The sequence below is a fragment of the Pleurodeles waltl genome, chromosome 8 (genome assembly GCF_031143425.1).
Source record: "Pleurodeles waltl isolate 20211129_DDA chromosome 8, aPleWal1.hap1.20221129, whole genome shotgun sequence".
Classification (NCBI taxonomy): Eukaryota; Metazoa; Chordata; class Amphibia; order Caudata; family Salamandridae; genus Pleurodeles; species Pleurodeles waltl.
Window position 1 is genome coordinate 609063556 of NC_090447.1, and position 22373 is coordinate 609085928.

Consider the following 22373-nt stretch of genomic DNA (forward strand, 5'->3'; position numbering starts at 1 on the left):
CATGCTAAATGTTCTAAAGTATCAAAATCATTTAAACATTTACAAAAAAAGAGAGGACAGACAAGATCTGAGTGCATGAATAGATGTAAGTGGTGCACTTAGCACAACATCAGGTTTGACAGTACCCTGAAAGTTATTCCTTAAAGTCTAAATGTTATTAATGAAAACTTGCAATTTTCATTACAGGATACATTGATGGAGTACAAGATGTTATGTTTGTAGGGGTCCGTGTTTGTACTGGAGCTGCATGTTCTCCAGGAGCATTTTCAGAATAGGATAATTGTATATGGCCATGAGCTGGTTTTGGTATTATGGTTTTGTACATAGTAGAAAGCAAGATGATTTACATATAGAGATCTTTATCAAAGTAATTCATACATGATTTTGTTTCAGTGCCTCATCTCTATTATTTCAAGGATTTTAGCTCAGAAATCCCAGCATCCTTGCATCAGGTCGGCTATCCGTTTTAGTACCAGATCTAGAAACAAAGGAATCAGTGGGGTAATAGGAGGGCAAGCACATAAGGCCCTCGCAAAGCTATTCTCCCTGATGGTTAACCTGTTGCTGACAGAAAAACCCCATACCTCCGCACCATACACAACAGCTCCCTGTGCCTTTGCGACATAGATCTTGATAGCTGGGGAGGCCGTTTTTACAATCGTACTTCTATAGAAGCGCAAGATGGATGCTGCACTGTGTTGAAGAAGTCCAGTGCTTTTATTAATATGTTCTTTCCAGTGTAGGTTATCAGTAAGCCTTACACCTAGATAGTCAATAGAGCTGACCTTAACCAAGGGATCACCATCTAGATTAATAGTACACTTCTTCCGCTTCCCAGAGTGCAGGACCATCAGCTTCGTTTTGAGTGTTTTTTAGATTTACAAAATGTAATGAGGATTGTACTTTTTTTTATTTTTACAAGCCTACACCGATTAAAAAAGCCCAACAAATTATTCCTCAGCTGCGGCCTAAGAAAAGCATGTGTGGCTGGCAAATAAACCTCTTCTTTACTTGTATCCTTGATTCTGCCAATATACCTGTTTCATAATTGTAGTCCTGGTTCCGCATTGCAGTTACCTTCTTTGAAGTCATATATGGCCATCCCACTTCCCTGGTTTTTACTCAGCCATAGGGACGTATACCAGCAATGATGGGTTTCTTGAGTTTGGCTCTACATATCTGTCAAGAACTGGCTCTGAGAGGCAACTGCCAGTACAGTGCATTCTGGGGTAAAAACATCTAGGTTTTTTAAGACCACAGGGAACCTTTGTTTGCACTATGATAATGTAATGACTATCAGGCCTTCTTTTACCCCAATTTAAAACGCATTTTATCAGCGGTCTAGGATAAGGATGCTGGAGTGTGGTTTTGTTAGTAGTATTATTAGTACATGAGTGTAAATTCAGAAAAAGTCAGCATTGTTTGGTGTTTTGAAGGGTGTGTTTTTTGTACATCTTCTTTAGAAACAATTAATGGTAAAGAGTGTTCTGTGGTCTCCACACAATGCAGATAATTATTTTAACGTTTATGACTATCAATTACGATCCTACTATACAGATTTTTGGTTTCCTGATGCAGGCACTGAGATAAGCTATCTTTCACACCAGCTATATTAAAAAGAAGTGAGTCTCTTAGGCGTCACTGCATTGCAATTCTACATAATCTCTTGTGTTTTTCTCTGTGCTTTCAGTACCTTGCCTTGTCTTCTGATCTATCATTCTGATCTTCACACAAGCAAGCGTACAAGGGCCCATTGGACAGAGGGGCCTCCAAAACCTTGTTTTTACTATATTTTAGTACCCAAACAGCAAGCATTTTCGTTACTTACACTAGGGCCCCTGGAGTTTGCTACACCAGTCACTGCAGCTACATATGTCCTATCACATTGTCCTCACTTCCTCATTTCACATTTTGACTATAAACCTTGCTCCTGACAGTCTTCAGTTTAACTTCACTATCAGCAGTTGCTTCTCTGTCAATCACTTCTTGCTGATTCAGAAGAAAACTAGTCTTATCTTTCTTCTGTATGGAAATATAGGTGAATGAAATAATTAATAACTGAGAGCACTACATTTTTCTTAAAAAACTAAATATATAAGTACATTGATCTCGAACTGCCATGTTTACATTAAATACAAAAAGCAAATAACAGTAACAAACATCTGTTTGTTGTGCGTCAACCGTACTGAGTAACAGCACTAACCATCAAAAGGGATTGCTCTTTCTTTTATCGTTATTTGTATGCTCCATTTTCAGTGACCGACTCGTACACTTATGCCCCTCTGCTGGTTCCGTTCCCCTAGCTCAAATGCATTTAGTACTCCTTGCCAAATGTCTCCACCACTCTTCCACGGCTACAGCGGCACCTAAAAGCAGCTATGAAAAAATGTATTATTCAATTATTTTACTCTATAATTTCCCAGATATTGGCATAAATGGTATTGAGTATATTTATAGGTAACTTTGAAGAGAAGCTCCTAAAAATGTTTGTACTTGGTAGTTGGGTATACCATCCAGCGACACTATTTTTTCTCAGCAGCAAATATGTGTGTGCTTGTAAGAACACTTTGCTTACTCCGTCAAAGTTGCTTTTAGGACAGAATGGTGGGGACCTTTTGCATCCTTCGCCAATGGGGCTCCCTGCATACACCTACACATGCGGAATAGTTGAATGAAATGTTTAAAACAGCCTCGTACAAGAGGCTTACCTATAAGCTGTCAGACAAACTTGAGACCTACCTACAGGTCTTCTGGACCTCATTCCTGAACGACGATGTTTGACCATGATCGGTCCCATTTGACTCAGATCACTCTCTGTGCCGCAACGCGATGCAGCTCGATCACGGTTCCACCATATGGACCTCCGATTGGGCATGAGCACTGACTAAGACATGTTTACGATTTGATAGGGAACTTGAACCCAAACAGGAATGTTTTCAGCATTTGTGCCGGACACTAAAGTCTGCAGCTGATCTCTTGACACCAGTGATCCCTGTTTCATGACCATTACTTCCATCTCCTTCTCTCTTCCTGTGATACCCTCTTCATCTCCTTCCTCCCTCCTCCATTAACCACCCCCTTCCCAGATCGTTATCATCCCCCGTATATTGCTGTTCTTGTGGGATTCCTATGGCTTCGACTGTCTGGTTGTTGATCTACAATGCACTGTTGAACTGTACCTGTATTTCTAAAATCTTTAATAAAGAAATCAACTTGCTGAGGACTCCTCAGACAACTTAAGCTAAAAGTACCCCTCGGCACTAGGCCATTAGGATTTATGTCTTCTGTTTTAACCAGACGAGTCCTGTTTTCCCCTTTTCAAACTCTCACACCCTTTCGCTTCTGTCTCTCTTACCTGGTTGCTTCATACTAGTGGACCAAGGAAATATTTTATTCATTGACTCCACAACACTCGTTGCACTATTGCGCTGTATCTCTGTGGGTTTGCAGTTTGGCCTGCAGTCCTGCCTTGTCTTCTTTCTTCACATGCTTGATTGTGAAAACTCTTCATTCCATTGCTTTCTGCTTCACACTGAAAAGAGTTGTTCCTCCAAAATGTTATGTTTTTTTTCTGGTGTAGCTTTCGGCTTACCACATGCACAGTGGCTCTCCTTGAATTCACTCTAGTTATTCCGGAACACTAAGCACCTGAGAAAGGACTTGTATTTGAAGAACCATATTTTGAAAGGCACGTTTCGGTTTTTACTAGTTTTCAGAGAAACATTTATAAACTGGAAATTGGGACTGTACCCCTGATTTATTCCAAGCCTTCTGTGAGCTTTCTCATAACAGAACTATTTATTTAAAAAGCGCGTATATATGTTTAACTTGCTTCTCTCTTTTTAATATGTGGGTACTGCTCAAGTTTGTCACCATACATCAGATGTGTTGTCTCTATCCCCAAGATCCTCGGTGCTAAGTTGGACAGCAGAGTGGGGGCAGGAAAACAAAGTGTGTGTTCTAGAGAAGGTATCAGTAAGATTCCTGGACCAAGAAGGTCTGCACTTTACTTTACACCTTTGCTACACACCGATGTTGCAGTCTTTTTCATTTTCTTTTTACAGGTGCTGCAAATCTTAAGCAAACTGTGTCCACAAAATCCATTAATGTCTCTTTCACTTTTATATGCCAGTGTCTCCTGTAGACGGAAATGCCACAAGCTGCATCTTTAGTGGTCAAATCTGCAATTTTAACATCAGGTTGCGCCTAACACCATGCCGGCAAATATATGCAGCAGCACTACTTTAAGCATTATTTCCAAATGAACACACCAGCAAACCCAATACTCACTACGCATCATCTCAGTCAGTACCTTATGGACAGCCTGTGTCACATGGATCCAACTGCCCATCGATATACCATTTTTTGGACTTCAATGGATATCCATCTGTGTGCTGTAACCATCAGCACCACCTATCATCACTCCAACCAGGCCTATGGTTGGGTCTGCTCATACAGGACAGTAGGCAGCATCCTGTCACCATCATGTGAAGAACACAGCTGCAAAACCATACTGTTGGCAAAACATGGCCAAACCAACAGCACTGTCATGCACCACTCAACCAATCACCCTAGAAACATGCATAAAAAACTAATATAAAAAAGCAAATACCGTTTCTCCCTATTCTTTCATTCACCATGGGACTCTGAATGACTGAGTATTTTCTTTGGCAATAAGTTTACGACTTTATGCTAATAAAGTGTCTCGTACTGTAATTTATTATTATAACAATAAGGAATCATTTCCCATGGACCTAACTTTCAGTAGTTGTGAGGAACTGTTGGGGAATACCTCAAAATGGTAAGGACCTGTATTGATAAATAATTAAGTGATTACCTTTGCTTCTTATTTTATTCTCAATGTCCAGGGTCATTCCAAAAGCTACTAGCAAAAATGAGTAAATATTTGTGATTATTAGTTGCGATTTTAAAGGAAAACAAAGTCTGAAACAAAACAGCTCCAAAATCTAATATTATTAGTAAAACAAAATTTATTTAGGATTTCACCAAAGCAAATTCTCGACCAAGTAGAAGTAATTTAACCTGAATTTGTGTATCTTTTTCTGAAAGTTTTCTTTGCTTCTCAGACTCTTTCCTTTTTCGTCTTTCATCATCTTTGCGCTTTCGTTTTTCTTCCTCTCTAATACGTTTTTTCTCCAGTTCCCTTCTTCTCCGCTCTTCTCTTTTTTCTTCTCTGATTTTCTATTGAAATAAAATTTTAACAGATTTGTTAATGGGTCTGCAAATGTCTTCTTGAATCTGTATGATCAGAACAAACATGCTTAAAATGTATGCCTACCTGTTTTTCTAATTTTCTGTTTTTAATATATTCCAAGAGAGGAGTTGATCTTTTGGCTAAAACAAAAAGAACACAATTTAACATGCAACATTTTACAAAAGTATGTTCCTATAAGTTAAGGAAATACGAATTATTGTGCGTATTTATTTGCTGAGAACTCAACATTCATGGCGGAGATCTGTGCATACCTGAATGGGCTTACACCTTCCAGGAATCACTTTGTGAATTTGTGGCAGGCGTAAGGTGAATTTGGCCGCAAACATGTTCCCAATCACATTTATGTTTGAGAATACGTCTCACAATGGTTAAAATGTGTTCTAAAGTCAGATATTGCTGTTTTGGTGTTCAGATGAAACTGTATTATATAATTATATTATGTGGCTACAAACCTCCCAATTTTGAAACTACTTGTTCTGTATTAGGTGAGGGTCATGCTTTGAGGGGCGGGGTGTGGTGTGAAGAGATGAGCTTTGACTTTCACCACTGGCAAATATATTTGCACACCTGAAATTGTTTAATAACTACCAGGACTCCCTTCCTGGCAGGTGTAAGGTAAATTTGGTTGTAAACATATGTTTACGACCAACTTTCTTTTGTAAATCGGCCTCACATTGGTTAAAACGTGTTCTATGATCATCAGTTGCCACCGTGAGGATCAGAAGGAATGATAAGAAAGAACACATTAAAATAAGTTACTTCCTGTAACCGTGGTTCTACAGCATTGACATCTTTCAGCGAACATGTTGGAAAAAGAGTACCATAATAATTCATGCACAACCAGAAACACTAGGTATTTGTCACTGAAGGAGCAGCATCAAAGCTTTAGTTTTGTATTATAAGAGAGAATCATTGGGTGACTCAGTCTCTACCCACCTGGGAGAGCAAGCAGCATCAATGACCATGAATTCTCAGTATTTGAAATGGTTGGGATCTGCCTAGACTTTATTATACCCATTTGCTTTATTCATTTTAATTATTCCCTTTTTAGCCACAATACGTATGCATTGTACCCTGCTATGTTTCTGGTTGTACTTGGACAAGTATGGTACTCTTATTCCAAGATGGTCACTGAATCAAGCACCAGTGGCATGTCCCTTTGGTTTTGTTATAATTGTATTCTTTTGTTGTTGCATCTGGTAATGAGGATCAATTACTGCTGCCAAATATGATTTGGTTTTATTTATATATCGTAACTCAGTTCTATTGTGATACAATGTGCTTCATTACCTGAGATGTTTTCAGTTATTTATTTGAGCCCATACATTATAAGATGGCGTTATCCCTTTAATGTTGCACTGTTTAAACAATACACGTCGGGTGAAGCAATCTTAATAAACTGCACTGAGCGTAGCACAGGAGAGTCGGAGTCTTTCAGGACAGGGAGGACATCTGCCGAAAATAAAGGGCTTCCGGAACCCAACTCAGACAACTGCGCTGCAGCCTGGGGAAGCCGGGACCATTTGTGTGACATATGTGTGTGTGTGTGGGTGTGGCTGTTTACATATGTGTGTGTGTGTGTGTATATATATATATATATATATATATATATATATATATATATATAAAACCTAAGTGCAGTCGCCAGTAGATAGTTATAGTTAGAACCTAGTTTCCATAAGAAAAGCATTTCAATGTTTTGCTGATAACTTTGGTGCCATTCAACGAATCTTCATGAAATTTTGAAAACTAGTTTACCACTCACTGCAGTTGCTGTTGGAAAGTTTTGGGGGTGATTAATCATGCAGGGGCTGAGAAAAGTGGGGATCCTAAACCCCATGCAATTTTCCATCCAGATCCGCTGAATGGAATTACAACAAATTTGGCAGAAAGCTAGATCTTGGTCAGGAAAGAGTGCTTTTGTAATTTTGTGCACATTTGTTCAATACTTTGGGAGTTATTCAAAAAAAAAAAAAGAAGAAAAGATTTATGTCTATCTAGAGATGTGGATCCACTGCTGATCCACCAGCAATGCTGTGATTGGCATTTCAACCAGGTAGGGGTGGCAGCCATCTTGGGATTCGGCCTGAGTCCCAAGAAGAACGCAACCAAAACTCAAGGGGCAGGGTAGGAATACCCTGACCCCCTTGGCCCGGTGGGGGGATGGGGATTATATATATATATATATAATAATATCAAGTGACGTATCATGAGATGCTTAAAGAATGGCACATCAAACAACTTATTGACTATGATGAGTTTATATATTTGAAAATTGATTATCCTAAAATTCCATGTATTTACTTTTTGCCCAAAATCCATAAGAACAAATCACATCCCCAAGGCAGACCTATAGTCAGTATGAACCAGTCTCTGCTGGAAAACACCTTGCGATACTTAGACTTGTTTCTGTGCACCTTTGTCACTGAATTACCATCTTACTTACGTGACACCAATGATTTCCTGGCTAAGATACACAATATTCCGTGGCACAGAGATTATCTTATGGTCACCATGGATGTGGCCTCTCTGTACACCTCCATCAAACATCAATATGGGTTACACGCATGTAGATATTTTTTACAAACACGACCCACTGAATTCCTTGAACACACAGACATGCTTTTATCTATGTTGCAATTTTGTTTGACCCATAACCTGTTCCTATTTGACAATGACTGTTTTCTGCAAAAACAAGGGACGGTTATGGGGGCTTCTTTTGCTCCCACTTATGCCAATTTATATATGGGCTGGTGGGAGAAAGAGGTGGCATGGTCTGAGAATATTAACATCTATATGGATATGGTTGTGCTGTGGGTGCGATATATTGATGATCTTTTCATTATCTGGGATGGCTCTGATCAATTACTTCTGGTATATATAAACATACTGAATGATAATCTATTTAATATTCATTTGAAAACCACTTTCAGTAGAGAGACGATTGAATTCTTAGATGTCTTACTAGAAGTGAAAAATGATCAGTTGGAGACCACCATCTATCGCAAACCCACGGAATGCAATTCCATCTTGCAGGCCAACAGTGGACATCCCACGACATTGAAATGGAGTATACCGTATAGCCAGTTTCTGTGGGCTCGCAGAATATGCTCCGATGAGAGTAGATATGATTTAGAAATTAGGACAATGACAGAAAGGTTTCTAAACAGAGGATATCCTCTCAAAATCTTGGTGGATGCACAGAATAGAGTCAAATATAAGAGTAGAGATGAGTTACTTTTTAACAACACACCCACAAACAGTGAGACAAAACAACTGTCCCCTAGAATATGTTTACAACACAATCAACAACATGGCTCTTTGAAAACCATACTACAAAAGAACAGGCACATCTTACAGAATGATCCCAATATTAGGGATATTATTGACCCACATCCATCCATAACCTTTCGTAAGGCTCGCTCACTAGGGGATCATTTGACTAGAAGTTTCTTCTCTACAAAAGAAAATACATCCTGGTTGAGCAAAAAAAGTCTAGGGTTTTGGAAGTGTGGCCACTGTAAGACGTGCAAATATGCACAAAACATGCAGAGATACCAAACTTTTGATGGTCGATATTGTGACATCAAGGATCTTATCACGTGTGATACTGAATTTGTGGTTTATGTTGTTGAATGTGGATGTCACAAAAAATATATTGGCAGTACCATCCACAAGTTAAAAGTTAGATTCTTACAACATTTTTGAGCCATTAAAAATCAAGACAGAACATATCCCTCGGCTAAACATTTTTGGGATATACACAAAGGGGATTCTAGTACACTAATATTTTATGGTATTAAATCCATTAAAAACAATCCTAGGGCCGGCGATAGAACCTCTGAGCTCAGACAAATGGAATCCAAGATGATTTTACTACTTGGTTCAGAATCTCCCTGGGGACATAATCTTGATGCGGAATTACATGTCCATTTATGAGAAAGTATAGAACATGTATTCCATTTATGAAACATTGGGAGATGGGTCTAAAGTGGTATAATAGTGTGCCCATATTGGATTTTGTACATAATATAATTTCTATAATTGCCACTTATAAGGGGTGATTTTAATGGTGTATGTGATTTTGAAGAATTTATGAGAACATATGTCTGTCCTTGATTGATTTTTCAGTCTTTTGACCTTTTGATTGTTTGATTTTTTGATCTTTTAATTTTAACGTCTTCATCCTTTTAGAATTCTTTCCTCCCTTTAAATTTATAGAAGAGTAGATGTATAGATATAAGTTTCCATCACTGTTTTTCACTTGTAATAGACACATCATTCAATATAGAACTGGCTTTGTCTAATCAGCACCTTGCACTTTATCCTGTGGCTTTTTTATCTTTGATATGTGCATTAATTATAATTTTATAATAAAGATTGAAATACAGTAGATTAGTTTTACAATATAAATTCATCGCTCCTAGGTCAGGAATTGTAGACTTTTTGAGAGGTAAAGGTAAATCTAAAAACCTAAAAGAACAAAATGATCACATATAGGAGATAAAATATAGGTTGTCATTAAAGACAAAGGTTATACATTGACATTGAGATATTGATGATAGATTCATATGCAAGGACTTTGTTTAACATTAGGCAAATATATTAATGAGATTTAGAACCATCAGTGAAGTTTTTATCACATTATTGATATGGATTATGAATTAATGAAATATGTGTGGGATGTAGAATGGCTCAATGTCCAGTTTATAGGAAGCAGTTTATGTTAATGTTGTTGAGTTAGAACTGGGTATTTATATGCTGATCCACTTCAATTTCTTGCATGTTCAAAGATGGCCGCTGCATTAGATCACACTAGAATGTAATGAAAACAAATGATGGAGTTGAACCCATATATATATTGCCGGTTTTATGGCCGAGTTTGTCCAGTAGAAGGCGTTTTGACGAAACGCGTTGACACTCGTTGCAGGGCTCTGTGAAACCATTATATGGAATAAACTCGATACTATTTAACTCTGAACTGTTGAACTTTACTTCGTCTTAACTAAGGGGATTTGACTAAGGGATTAATGCAGCCGTCGGGTGGATATTGTTCCATCTGTTGAGAATTACATATATATATATATATATATATATATATATATATATATATATATATATAAATAATAGGGTGGAGGGTGCTCCGCGTGGGCCCCCTCCCAAGGCCTGACCAACTTTGAAAAGGGGGAGGGGGCACTGTAACACACACCCCCTTCCCTGGGCCGATTTTATCCCCAGGAACTCCATCCCGACCTTTTTAAAAAAAAAGTGGGAGGGGGCATGGGGCCCAATCCTGGACCGATTTCTGCCCCAGGGACACCATCCCCTGGGGCCCAGCCCCATTGAAAAAGAGAGAGTGGGCACGCAGCCCAGTTCCCAGGCTGATTTTGGCCCAGGGGCCCCCATCCCCTGGGCATAAGTAACGGGGAGGGCGGCCATGCTGCCTCCCTTCCTGAGCCATTACTGCTATGTCCCGGAGCGCCTTACCCCAAGGACATTGCAGTTTCCCTGCTAGCGCGGTCAGGGAAATCTGTGTCTTTTCTCACTTGGTGGGAGCAATTTCAAAACTCCCTCCAAGTGCGAGCTAAACTAAAGGGCTGATTTAGAGTTTGATGGACACACATACACCCACACGTATACTTAATAGATATATATATTAAAATATGTAATTGCAAACATGCAGAATATAACAGCAGATGGGGTAGAAATTACAATGAGAGCTCACCTTTACAAGAACAGATGTCATTACACTGCCTTCCCGCTTCCCTATAATGTAGCACTGTGGAATCCAAGCATGTGCAAATGTATGTCTACTCTTCCATTCTGCTGCTCTACAAATGTCCTGGGTAGACACACTGGCGAACAAAGCTGTGGAAGTTGATACACTACTCGTAGAATATGCTCTTACTTTTTCTGTAAAGGTCTGACAGCTTTCAGATGACAGATATGTATATCAGCCGCTATCCGTTGTGCTATACCTTGTTTGGAAAGTGGAAAAACCATTCCTAAGAGCACTGTATGCCACCAGTAGCTGATCTGATCTGATTTACAAAATCGTTTCATCCTGTGAAGTTAAAACTTCCAACATCTTTTGACGTCTAAAACATGTAATGTACTTTCTACTACATCTTTTCGATATGGAAATAGTGATTTTTCACACTTTCAGTTAATTTAAATGGAATTCAAGCTTTACCTTTGGAATGAATCTTGGAGTCAATCATAGGATCACTCAATCACTTCTGAACTGCACAAAAGGTTCCGAATTGGTGAAAGCTTATATTTCACTTACTCTCCTTGCTGATGTTCATGCCAATAAAGGCACCATTTTCCAGGAAAGAAATTTAATGTCTGCCTTTTGGATGGGCTCAAATGGACTCTTCATTCATTGTGAGTACTGTATTCAAATGCCAGAGGAGACGAGGATGCTTTACTGGTGGATAAACCCTAAAAAGTCCTTTAAAATCTCAAATGAGCCTTGATGAGCCTGCTAGACCATAACGATTGTGACGTTGATGACCTTCTGAAGTGCCAAGTGTACATTAATTGAGGCAGGAGCGAGCCCTGACTGTGCAGATGTAATAAGTAATGCAGAATTGTCTCTGGTGTAGATGCTGCAGAGTGAATTTTTGACTTTTGACACCAGATACAAAAATACTTCCATTTAAGACTATTCATCTTGTTTGTACTATCTGCTCTAGCTCTGGTTAACATTTCTTTGCATTCTGTTGAGATGTTCAGTGTGCAAATCACTGTATTCAGGAGCCAAGCTGACAAGTGTAAGGATTTTGGGTCCAAGAGCAGTACTAAGTCTTGGTTCATTGTTAGTAGATAAGGACGTGGTTGTAATTGGAAATGCTGATTCTCCGACAGAAGAAGTAGCTCTGTGAACCAATATTGCCTTGGCCAGTTCAGAGCTATAAGAATTATCCTGGCAGGGTTCCAACTTCATCACTTCTGAGAAGCCTCGGTACCAGAGGCATTGAAGGAAAAGTGTAGGCAGATTCCTAAACATACTATTGAAAATGCATTCCCTCACAACCACAGTTGTGGATGCTAGCCTGCGTAGAATAAGCATGCCCGATTTTAGGGAGTCTCAAACAGGTCTAGATTTGGCCTGCCCCACTGAATAAAAACTTCTACCAGAATCTCTCAGCTGATTTGTAATTTGTGGCAGTTGTTTTTCAACCTGGTAAGTGTGTCTGCTATGAAATTGCGTTTCCCAGGCACATGTTCTGCTTTAGTATTATTTGATGCTGGATTGACCACTCCCATATTTCCGGTGCCTCTTGAGACAGTGCTTTGGATCATGGGCCTCCTTGTTGGTTGATATAATGCCTAGTTAGGTGTTTGTGCCGATTAGCACTGCTGAGCCTTTTTTCCTTGGAAGGAGCACTGGTAAAGCAAGATTTACTGCTTTGAATTCTAGAAGTTTGGTATGCAGACTTAACTGCGATAGTTCCCATTCGCCGCTGATTTGCAAATCTCGAAAATGAGCTACTATAGGGAAATATGTGTTTTTGACCATTGACTTTGTGTTGCACCACTTTGCACCTGAATTAGCTGTCCAGTGTTCAACAGTTGCAGATTACATTTTGTATTCAGTTTAGCTGCCTATTGACTTTATCGTAGCATTAAACACTGCCATGTTAAAGGCTGACCGTATTATTATTTTTTTGCACATTGTAAACTGTGCTTGTTTTCGTATTCTTTCCCACCAAAGAGCTAGGACATATTATGGAGGAGGTAGGCAGTCAGCACGATATGAATGTACCAGACTGATTTTTTGTAGTGCAAGCAGGGAATGGTTTGGGCTTGAGAGAGACAATTTGGGAGACTGGCCAGTTCCAACCTGTTTCTTTCAACTCTGACCTACATTAGCCAACATGTTTGAATATTTCTTTTTTATGGGAGGGTTTTTTCCAGAAAGCCCTTCTCCGGTTCTTTAAGATATAAAAAGACGACCCTGCTCAGTAGCGGTGAAATTTCCAAACCTCGATCAGGATTGGACGTCAAATGTCTGACATTTGTCCCGTGAGGGTGGATATCTCTTTCTCGATGTTGAATGGGATCATCTTCTTGGTGGCATGAGAAAGATGAAGAGGTTGGCAGGCCCTACGGTGATTAATTTTTACTTTATTCTTTGCTTTGCATAATCATAACTACATAAATTCGCTGTGTACATTGCAGTTGAGAATCATTTTGATATATTTTCCTTTCATTGCTGTGACTATTTTTAAACATGTGCTTTCAATGTACTAAACACCTTTTTTTAAGAACCTCGTGGTCGTGGTGAACTAATTATAAATGTCTTCTTTGAACTGAAAAGTGCATTTCAGAGATTTTTGTCAGCTCGTCATTAGTGAAAGCAAAACAGATACCCAAAACTCTAAGGAAGCATCTGTTGTAACTACCAAATGTGGAATTTGAGTTTTGAAGGTTAGGCCTGCGGAGAGAGTCCTTTCTTGAATCAACCAGGAGAGTATTGTTCGTATGTCTGGAGTGATGACATTTGTTTTGTCAAAGTATCCTTGTGTTTGGATCCATATCTTGTCTAGTTCTTCTTGTAATTGCCACATTCAAAGGTGACAGAGCGATACTAAAGAAATGCATGAGGACATCATTCCCAAAGGGAATTTGAATGGGCAAACTGAAAGTAACTTTTTTCTTTGTAGTAAACATGCCAAGTGCATTAATTTTGTTTGTCTTTCTGCTGTAGGAAAAACCTTGTCTTCCACCGTATTCAAAATAGCTCGCAGAAACTTTATTTTTGTGACTGGATGAAGGACTGATTTTATTGGGATCAATGTAAGGCTAAATTGTTGAAAAAGACGTGGACATATTTGGGTTGATTTTTTTTTTTACGGATTGATGAAAAGGGAATTGGAACAACCATCATCATTGTAAGGTCATAATTTGGCCTACAAAAACTCCTATATGACTGCCCTGGGGTCAGGGTAACTCCACCCTGACCTGTTATCCGACTTTTCATATCAGTTATCAGCCCCGCGGCCATGCCCAATTCCCTGAAATGGCAGCTGCAACTTTCTAGTAGGTTGTGACCAGCCAATCACAGCATTCCTGTTGGCACACATTCACGAATACATCACAATGGTCGCGAAAAAGCCTCGACAAATTTGCAACCAGAAATATCAAAATTTATTTTCCTTTCAAGTTCTCAAAAACGACTGAACGGATTTACACCAAATAAGCGAAAGCACTATTGCTTACCGAAAGCTAGCTTTCTGCCAAATATGGAGTAATTTCGTCCAGCTGTTCGAGTTGTAGTCATGTTCAAATGCCCTATTTGAATTAACATGGGAAACAACTTTCTTGACCCCCTTTTTCTCGGGCCCCGCCTGACGGATCACCCTGAAACTTTTCATGCACAACAAGAATTACAGGGGCTTTTTTATTTTTTTATTTCATAAAGATTCGCCCAACAGTGCCAAAGATATAGGCTGTTTCTATGGGAACATGGTCCTAACTATAACTACCTACTTGTGACATTTGTATATATACAACATCCACAAAAGTGCTCCAAAGTGGATCCACTCCCCAAGGAGGGTGGAACATTCATGAGCGGAGCACACCAGCAAAAATGTGATCAAGGCCATGGTGATGGCCGAAACGTATCTTGTTCAATTAATCTTTTTGTAATATTTTCCCCGAGTGACATATATATATATATATATATATATATATATATACACATAGATATGGATACACCCATACACCAGTAGGTAGTTATAGTTAGGGCCTTTTTTTCCATTTCCATAGACGGAGGGTTTTTTGTTTCACCCATAACCTTTGGCAACGCTTGATGAACCTTCATGAAATTTTCCAAACATATACTCTAGACAGTTCAGCTGCTGTCCTGAAAGTTTCAGGGTGATCTGTGAAGCAGAGGCCAAAATAAAGGGGAGGTTCCAAAACACTTTGTCTAAAATCTGTGTCTATGGATTTGGCATTCTTCAGACACACCTACACCTTGAACTGCTGCACAAAATCCAGGGCTGGATTCGCTATTCCAGAGAAAAATTAAATCCAAAGGCCGTACGCAGCTTGGGTTTGGGTGCATGCATGAGGATTGGCCGCTGGGCATGGCCATAGGACAGGCTCTGTGGCCAACCCCCATCGGCCATGTGTGGCTCTGCTTATATTTACGCTTGTGCTTGCTAAATAAAATCATAGAAATTCACTGAAAAAACAAGAGGTTACAGGGACGTTATAGTTAGAATTTGAATTTACTCGCACACAATCTTAGTAATTCAACAGTTATAGAGTTATTTCAAGTAACTATAAATCGCACCCTAAGGTAACTATGACTCGCGCCCTCGCCATGCATTTCTAATTACCCTAGAAGTTACAGCACTCATGACAACTTCTATAACGTTATTTTAAACATAAATTAGCAGTCAAATTATTGAAGAAAAAACTGTATATGGTGGCGCGAGTTATAGTTACCTTACGGCACAAGTTATAGTTACTTGAAATAACTCTAACTGTAGCTGCTGAATTTCTAAGGTTTTGTGTGAGTAAATTCAGAACCTAACTATAATGCCCCTGTAACCTTTGGTTTCAGTTTCAGTAAATATATATATATGTACATACATACACACACACACACAAAAACTCACTGAAAAAACAAAGGTTAAAGTGACGTTCTATTTAGGTGAATTTCCCCCTGACAACATTAACGTTTTAAACTTTTAAAAAAACACAGAAGTTCAGCAGCTATAGTTAGCAGCATTAACTATAACTTGCGCCCCTGCCATGGACTGCTTACAATCTTACTTATGACATCACTCATGACATGTTTTGTGGCAACATTTATCACTGATGACATCTCAAATTACATCATTGATGACATCACCTCATAAGATGAAGTGTATGAACTTTTTTGGGGGAAAATTTTGTGAAGATTCGGCAAATGGTGCCAAAGTTATTAGCAAACCACAAAACTATGGTAATGCATGGAAAAGCAGACCTATGCCTATAGTGATAATATCTTACTTTGCATTAAAAAAAACTTGAAAATTAACTAAAAAAAAATGGTTAAAGGGATGTTATAGTTAGGAGAAAATGTCAGTTAAAAGCATCCAGTTTTAAATGAATGAAACTACTGAAATCAAAATGTTACCTACCTGTAACTGTGGTTCTCCAGTATTGTGTTTTTTTTCATACATTCACATGCTTGAATCATTCCCATCGTCGAAGTGGTACATAGAAAGCAGTAAATTAAAATTTAACATTGAAGTTAATGCAAAAATAAATTCACTTAATTAGCTTATCAGTGTTATTAGAAACCACCCAAAGTCCAGCCAATCAGGCGAGAGCACCCTTTAGAACCCTCAGCATAGACGCTCCAGTCTCTCAGATGTTCTAGCACAAGTGATGTATAAAGGAAGAAGACATGATGTGAGCCTCTATGGGAAGGAGGGTGGGTCGCATGTGAATCTATGAAAGATACCAATACTGGAGAACCACAGTTACAGGTAAGTAACTTATTTTCTTCTCCAGTATTGGGGTATCTTTCATAGATTCACATGGTTGAATCAGAATAATTAGCAGTAAACATAAGATATCCATATCCATATATACATATATATTGGTGGATGATGGGTAAAGAATTATTGTCTCACCTTACACAAATACATTTAGTAGAACTACTTGTCCTATTGCTGCATCCATCCTGTCTGCGGCATCTAGGCAGTAGTGCTGAGTGAAGGTGTGGCTGCTAGACCACGTTGACACTCTGCATATTTGCTGTAGAGGCACTCCTGCGAAGAGATCTTTGGAGGTGGAGACAGCTCTGGTGGAGTGGGCTTTGATGTTGGCTGTCAGTGGCTCTCCTACTAGCTGGTGACAAAACTGCATGGCGGTGGCTATCCACCAAGCTATGGTCTATTTGGTAACAGGATACCCTTTTCTCAGTTGTCCATAGCCTACAAACAATTGATCAGCCTTGCGAAAGCTGCTAGTCTTTTGTATGTAAAATTTGAGGCAACTCTTGACATCCAAGGAACGTAGCGCTCTTTCTTCTGGAGTTTGGGAAGAAAGTCTTCAATGCTACTGGTTCATTCAGAGGAAAGCTCGAGGGAACTTTCCGGATGAATCTAGGATTAGTTCTAAGGATGACCATGTCTGACTTAAATTGAAGAAAAGGTTGAGAGATTGTGAATGCCTGAATGTCACTAACCGACTTTGCTGAGGTAAGCGCTATGAGAAGCATCGTCTTCTCTCCCTCTTGCAAAATCTTTTGAGCGTCAGCTCTAGCATCCCTGAGAAGGAGATCGATGTATTGGGAGATGTCTAACCACATCTGGTGATCGTATCTGCCTAGAATTGCCTACGAGTTTGCTGCCCCGACTGTTGTAGACCCTATTGTGGAGAACTTCTTTCCTATTGTATCTAAGCGCCGTCATTCCTTATCCGGGGGCACGGAAAGCAGAGGATGGATTTCTGGACCTGCGCTGGGCCGCCTGAGTTATTACGGAGTCAGATTTGGGTTGACCAATCAAACAAGCAATTTTCTGATGTTGTGTAGCCATTTTAAGTATAGCTCCATGCACGTTAGTTTAACATACTAGGCCGCTGTGCACTTTGCCCTAGATATATCTTATTCAGCTTCGCCTTGTTATTTTATAATAACCAGTTTTTACGGTCTTGTTTTAATTTTTTCTATCGCACTGTTTAGCTTAGCTCAGCACTGTGTTCTCAAATAATGCATTCTTGATCGTCCTCTGCTTCAGTCAAGGCTACAGTCTGGTACATTGCCGGTAAACGTGGTAGAAGTTTAGTCTCCAGCATTCGTAGAAAATACACATCCTTACGTAGGGACATTTTCTTAGAACATCTGGGTGGTGGTTATAAAAACACTTTCTAGTCCTAGTACACGTCAAGAGGGAGATTCCAGCCAGGGAACCACAACTGTATGCTGAATGCCCCGTTGCAGATGCTGATACAGATTACAGGCCTTTGCTCAGGTGTGAGGGTTGATATCCTCCCGGGGGAACCTGAAAGGCAGGCTTAGAGCTTAACATGCTGTGCTCGAAATATAACTTAGAGAGAGAATAATCTAGCGGCACTATGATAGCCTTATTCTTGTGCTTCACTCTCATTGTTACTATATTAATATTATTGTGTTGTGTAGTTCTGGTTATTGCAGCTCACGCTTTTTTATCCAAAATGCAGTCGTTTTATTAAACCAATCTTTAAAACTTATACTGCCTCTATTGTCATTAATATATGAGACCGCACTGTGTATGAGAGAACCGGTTGTGACCTGAGTGATCACGACTTCCCTGAGAAGTACTGAGATGTCATGCGCTCGGCTGCCCAAATGTCTCTACCATTTGGGAGAGATGAGGCACTGCTAGTTAGCCGGAGCAAAACCCGAATTTGGAGTGACAAGCGTCATCTACCGTGGGCCAGACTTAGTCCCCCACCTCATGGGCGATCTTATTGCTGAAAATCCAGTAGTCTCATTAAGATAATGGGAGCCTACGTGACACTGGCGTTTTGTATTTTTTATCCAATCTAGGAAGCCCCACTGGTATGGAGGATGGAGTCTGCATTACTTTAAGGCCCTCTTCCCAGATGAGGTCTACAATCGGGATTGAACAAACTGACTTTCTGGTGTCTTCCTTAAAGTCATAAAGGAAGCAATCTGACTGCTTTGTTACAATGGGAAGCTGGAATCTCTTGGCTGCTCTTTCCATTACTCTACGGAAACCCCCAATATCTTGTGGCAGTGAATCTACTGGTAGTGGAGTAGAGGGGGATGACGTTTGCATCTGGTAGTCATCCCATTCATTGGGGAGTGAGGCAGTGTCCTGGATCTCCCCTTCTTCTTGATCGTCTTCCGAGGAAGGTGAATCATTTTCGGAAGGTGAAGATGGAGGTGGTAACAGTACTGTAGGTACTTGAAACTCTGAGGATTAGTCCCCGGAAGAAGGACTTAACGGTAGTTGCGGATGCTGCAGCGGAGTGGTTGATCCTGGTAGTAAGAGTCTTCTGTAATAATCTTGCATCATACAGTATGCTGCAAATTGGCAGTTAGTGACAATGGCATCTGCACTGTTAGCGCTGTTGTTCTTGCGAAAGTGTGTGTTGTTGATCGTGAAACAATTGCTGAATATATATCCCTTCACACTCTTCCTCATCCTCTTCGTGGCATTTAATTCATAGGTCTGAAGGACTAAGTGCCACTGGAAACCGACCATCATCGGAGAACTCATCTCCATAATCCTCTTCATCCTCATCAAGAAGATGCTCTGGAGGTGCAGGTGACACCTGACTGGGTGAGGTATGTGAAGGTAGCAATGTCTCGAGTGGATTTACATTTATTGTTGTAGAAGGCAGACCTGGTGTAAGGTGTACGTACCATAGGTATACACACAATGTAGGAGGCTGGCCTGGTTTGTCGTGGGTACCTATGGTAATTACACCTTACACCAAGTCCAGTTATCCCTTATTAGTGAAATGTAGGCAGTGGCTAGAAGCCAGGCTGTCTAGGGGTGGCTGTAGCTGAGCAGCCAAGGAATATCAAGGAGACATGTAAAGCTTATGCAATACCACTGTAGTCACACAGTACTCACACACATGAAAGAAAACACTCAGTGTTACAAAAATAGAGGTGCTTTATTTTGGTGACAAACATGCGAAAAATACCATAGAGCAGAGGTCTTCAAACTGGGGGACGGGCCCCCCTTGGAGGTCCTCAAGTGGTCCTAGGGGGGGCGCCAGAGTCTAGCCAAAAGAAGCATTATACGGTTTACAGGCCTTTGTTTTAAGCAGAAGCATGTTATTGAATTTTTAAAAAGGTAACAGTACTTAACTGCAATGTTTAAATAGGTCTAGACATATTTAAACATTGCCATCTTTATAAAATAATTGTGAAAAATTCTGAAGGGGGGGGCCAATGATTTTTATTTTTGAACTGGGAGGACACGGCATTACAAAGTTTGGAGACCCCTGCCATAGAGACTATAATCCCTTAGGAGGTATGTAATACACAAAATATATACACTACTATGCAAAATCAGGTGTAAAAAGAGTTAAAAAAGAATGCAAATATTGAAAATCACAATAGTTAGAAATGTACCTAGTGGAAACACAAACCATATACTAAGAAAATGGAATGTGAATGTTGGTTTCCCACCTAGGCAACTGCAGTGTGTTGAGGGGTGCTGGGAGTATTAGAGAACACCAAAGGTAAGTAATAGAACCCACCCCAGAGCCCAAGAAAGCAGGAGTAAATCACAGTAACTTTCCTAGAACACACAAGAAAGAAGATAATGCAAGAACCAGAAGAGACTGCAAGACACCAACAGTGGAGTCCTAGACATGAAGACCTGTGGAAGAAGGGGACCAAGTCCAAGATGCATTTAAGAGTCCAGGGAGAACAGGAGCCCCTGCTAACCCGGAAGAAGGTGCAAAAGAAGAACCACCAGTGAAGAACAGCCAGTAATGCACCCAAGAAGATTGATGCGGGTTACTGGTAGGTGCAGACGATGTGCACTCCGGATGGAAGATTGCAGTCTGGTTTGCGTCAAACAAGCCTTGGCAAATACAAAGTTTGCGGTTAGCGGAAAATGGCGCCCCCCGGGACCAGGAGGGACCTGGTGGACTCTACCCAGGAGGGGGAGTCAGAGGGAGCTCTCAGCAACTCAGCAAGCCCACAGAAGACCAGGAAGCACGCACAGGAGTCTCACAGCACAGGGACAAAGAAGGTGCAAAAGGAGGCCCACACAGCCCTACAAAAAAGGATCCCACACCACCGGACAACCACTCAGGAAGCTGTGCGTCGCAGGATAGAGTGCTGGGGGCCGGGGCTGCATGGTGCACGAAGAACTTCGTGGAAGGATGCCCACAAGCCTTGGCAACTGCAAAACTAGCGGTGCAAGGGGGTACTGTCTTGCGTGGGGAGGCAACCTCTTACCTCCACCAAAGTTGGACAGTAGGACGTTAAGACCATCGGGACCACTTCAGTACACCACCTGTAGGCAGGATCCACGCAACTTGTCAGGAGAGGGGACCCACGCCACTGGTCGTCAATGCAGAGAGGTGCCTGCTGATGCATGGAAGTGACTCCTTCACTCCAAGGGAGATTCCTTCGTTCTTCTGGTGCAGGCTGAAGACAGGCTGTCCTCTGATGATGCACAACCGGGAAACAGTTGCAGTTGCTAGCAGGAGCTGAAGATACAGTGTTGCAGAAGTCGTCTTTGCTTCTTTGTTGCAGTTTGTAGAGATCCTGGAGGGTCCAGATGCAGTTTGTTCGGTGAGAAGGTGAAGTAAAGGATGTAGAGGATTCCTGCTGGAGCCCTGCAATCCGACTCTGAAGAACCACCCAAGAGAGAGACCCTAAATAGCCCTGAAAGGGGGATTGGTCAGCTAAACAAGTAAGCACCTATCAGGGGAGGGTTCTGACCTCACCTGTTGGCACTGGCCACTCAGATGCTCCCAGAGTTCCCTGCCAACTTGGAATCCAAGATGTCAAAACCCAGGGACCCTCTGGAGGAGCACTGAGAACCACCCCTAGTGCATGGGTGCCCTCACACACAGATACTTTGCACCCTGCCCTCAGGGCTGGAAGGCCTGCTATAGGGGTGACTTATAAGTGACCTGGTGCAGTGTAAATGGCAGTGAAAGGGTGCATGCTCCTTCTCACACAGGCTACAATGGCAGTCCTGAAGAAGCCTTTGCATGGGCTCCCTATGGGTAGCAAAATATATGCTGCAGCCCATAGGGATCCCCTGGAACCCTAATGCCCTGGGTACCTAGTTACCATATACCAGGGACTTATAAGGGGGCACCAGTATGCCAATTTCGGGTGAAATACTGGGTTACTAGTATGCAACAAATTTTTTTTTAGAGGAGGGAGAGCATAACCACTGGGTCCTGTTTAGCAGGATCTTAGTGAACAAAGTCAAGCACACTGACATCAGTCAGAAAAATTGGGGTAACTTCCTACACAACCTCCCCCCAAACAAGGGACAATAAGGCTAATCTTGCCCAGATGAGTCTTCACTGTCTAAGTGGAAATATCTGGAGGGTCCATCTGTATTGCAGTGGTTACTCCCAGGTCTATGTTGCACTGTAACGTCCATTCCCTGTAGGGAAATGGACCACCTCA

General features: G+C 40.8%; 1 protein-coding gene across 4 annotated transcripts in view; it reads right to left on the bottom strand.

The window, feature by feature from the left end:
- LOC138249130 (regulator of nonsense transcripts 3A-like) overlaps nucleotides 1–22373 on the bottom strand; it is a 698030-nt gene that overhangs the window by 239805 nt on the left and 435852 nt on the right. For all 4 annotated transcript variants that reach the window (XM_069203154.1, XM_069203153.1, XM_069203149.1 and 1 more), the window contains 2 exons: nucleotides 5300–5355; nucleotides 5044–5202 (listed from right to left, as the gene is read on the bottom strand). In XM_069203154.1, coding sequence (XP_069059255.1) covers nucleotides 5044–5202; nucleotides 5300–5355 — 215 coding nt within the window. The remainder of the gene's footprint in view (nucleotides 1–5043; nucleotides 5203–5299; nucleotides 5356–22373) is intronic.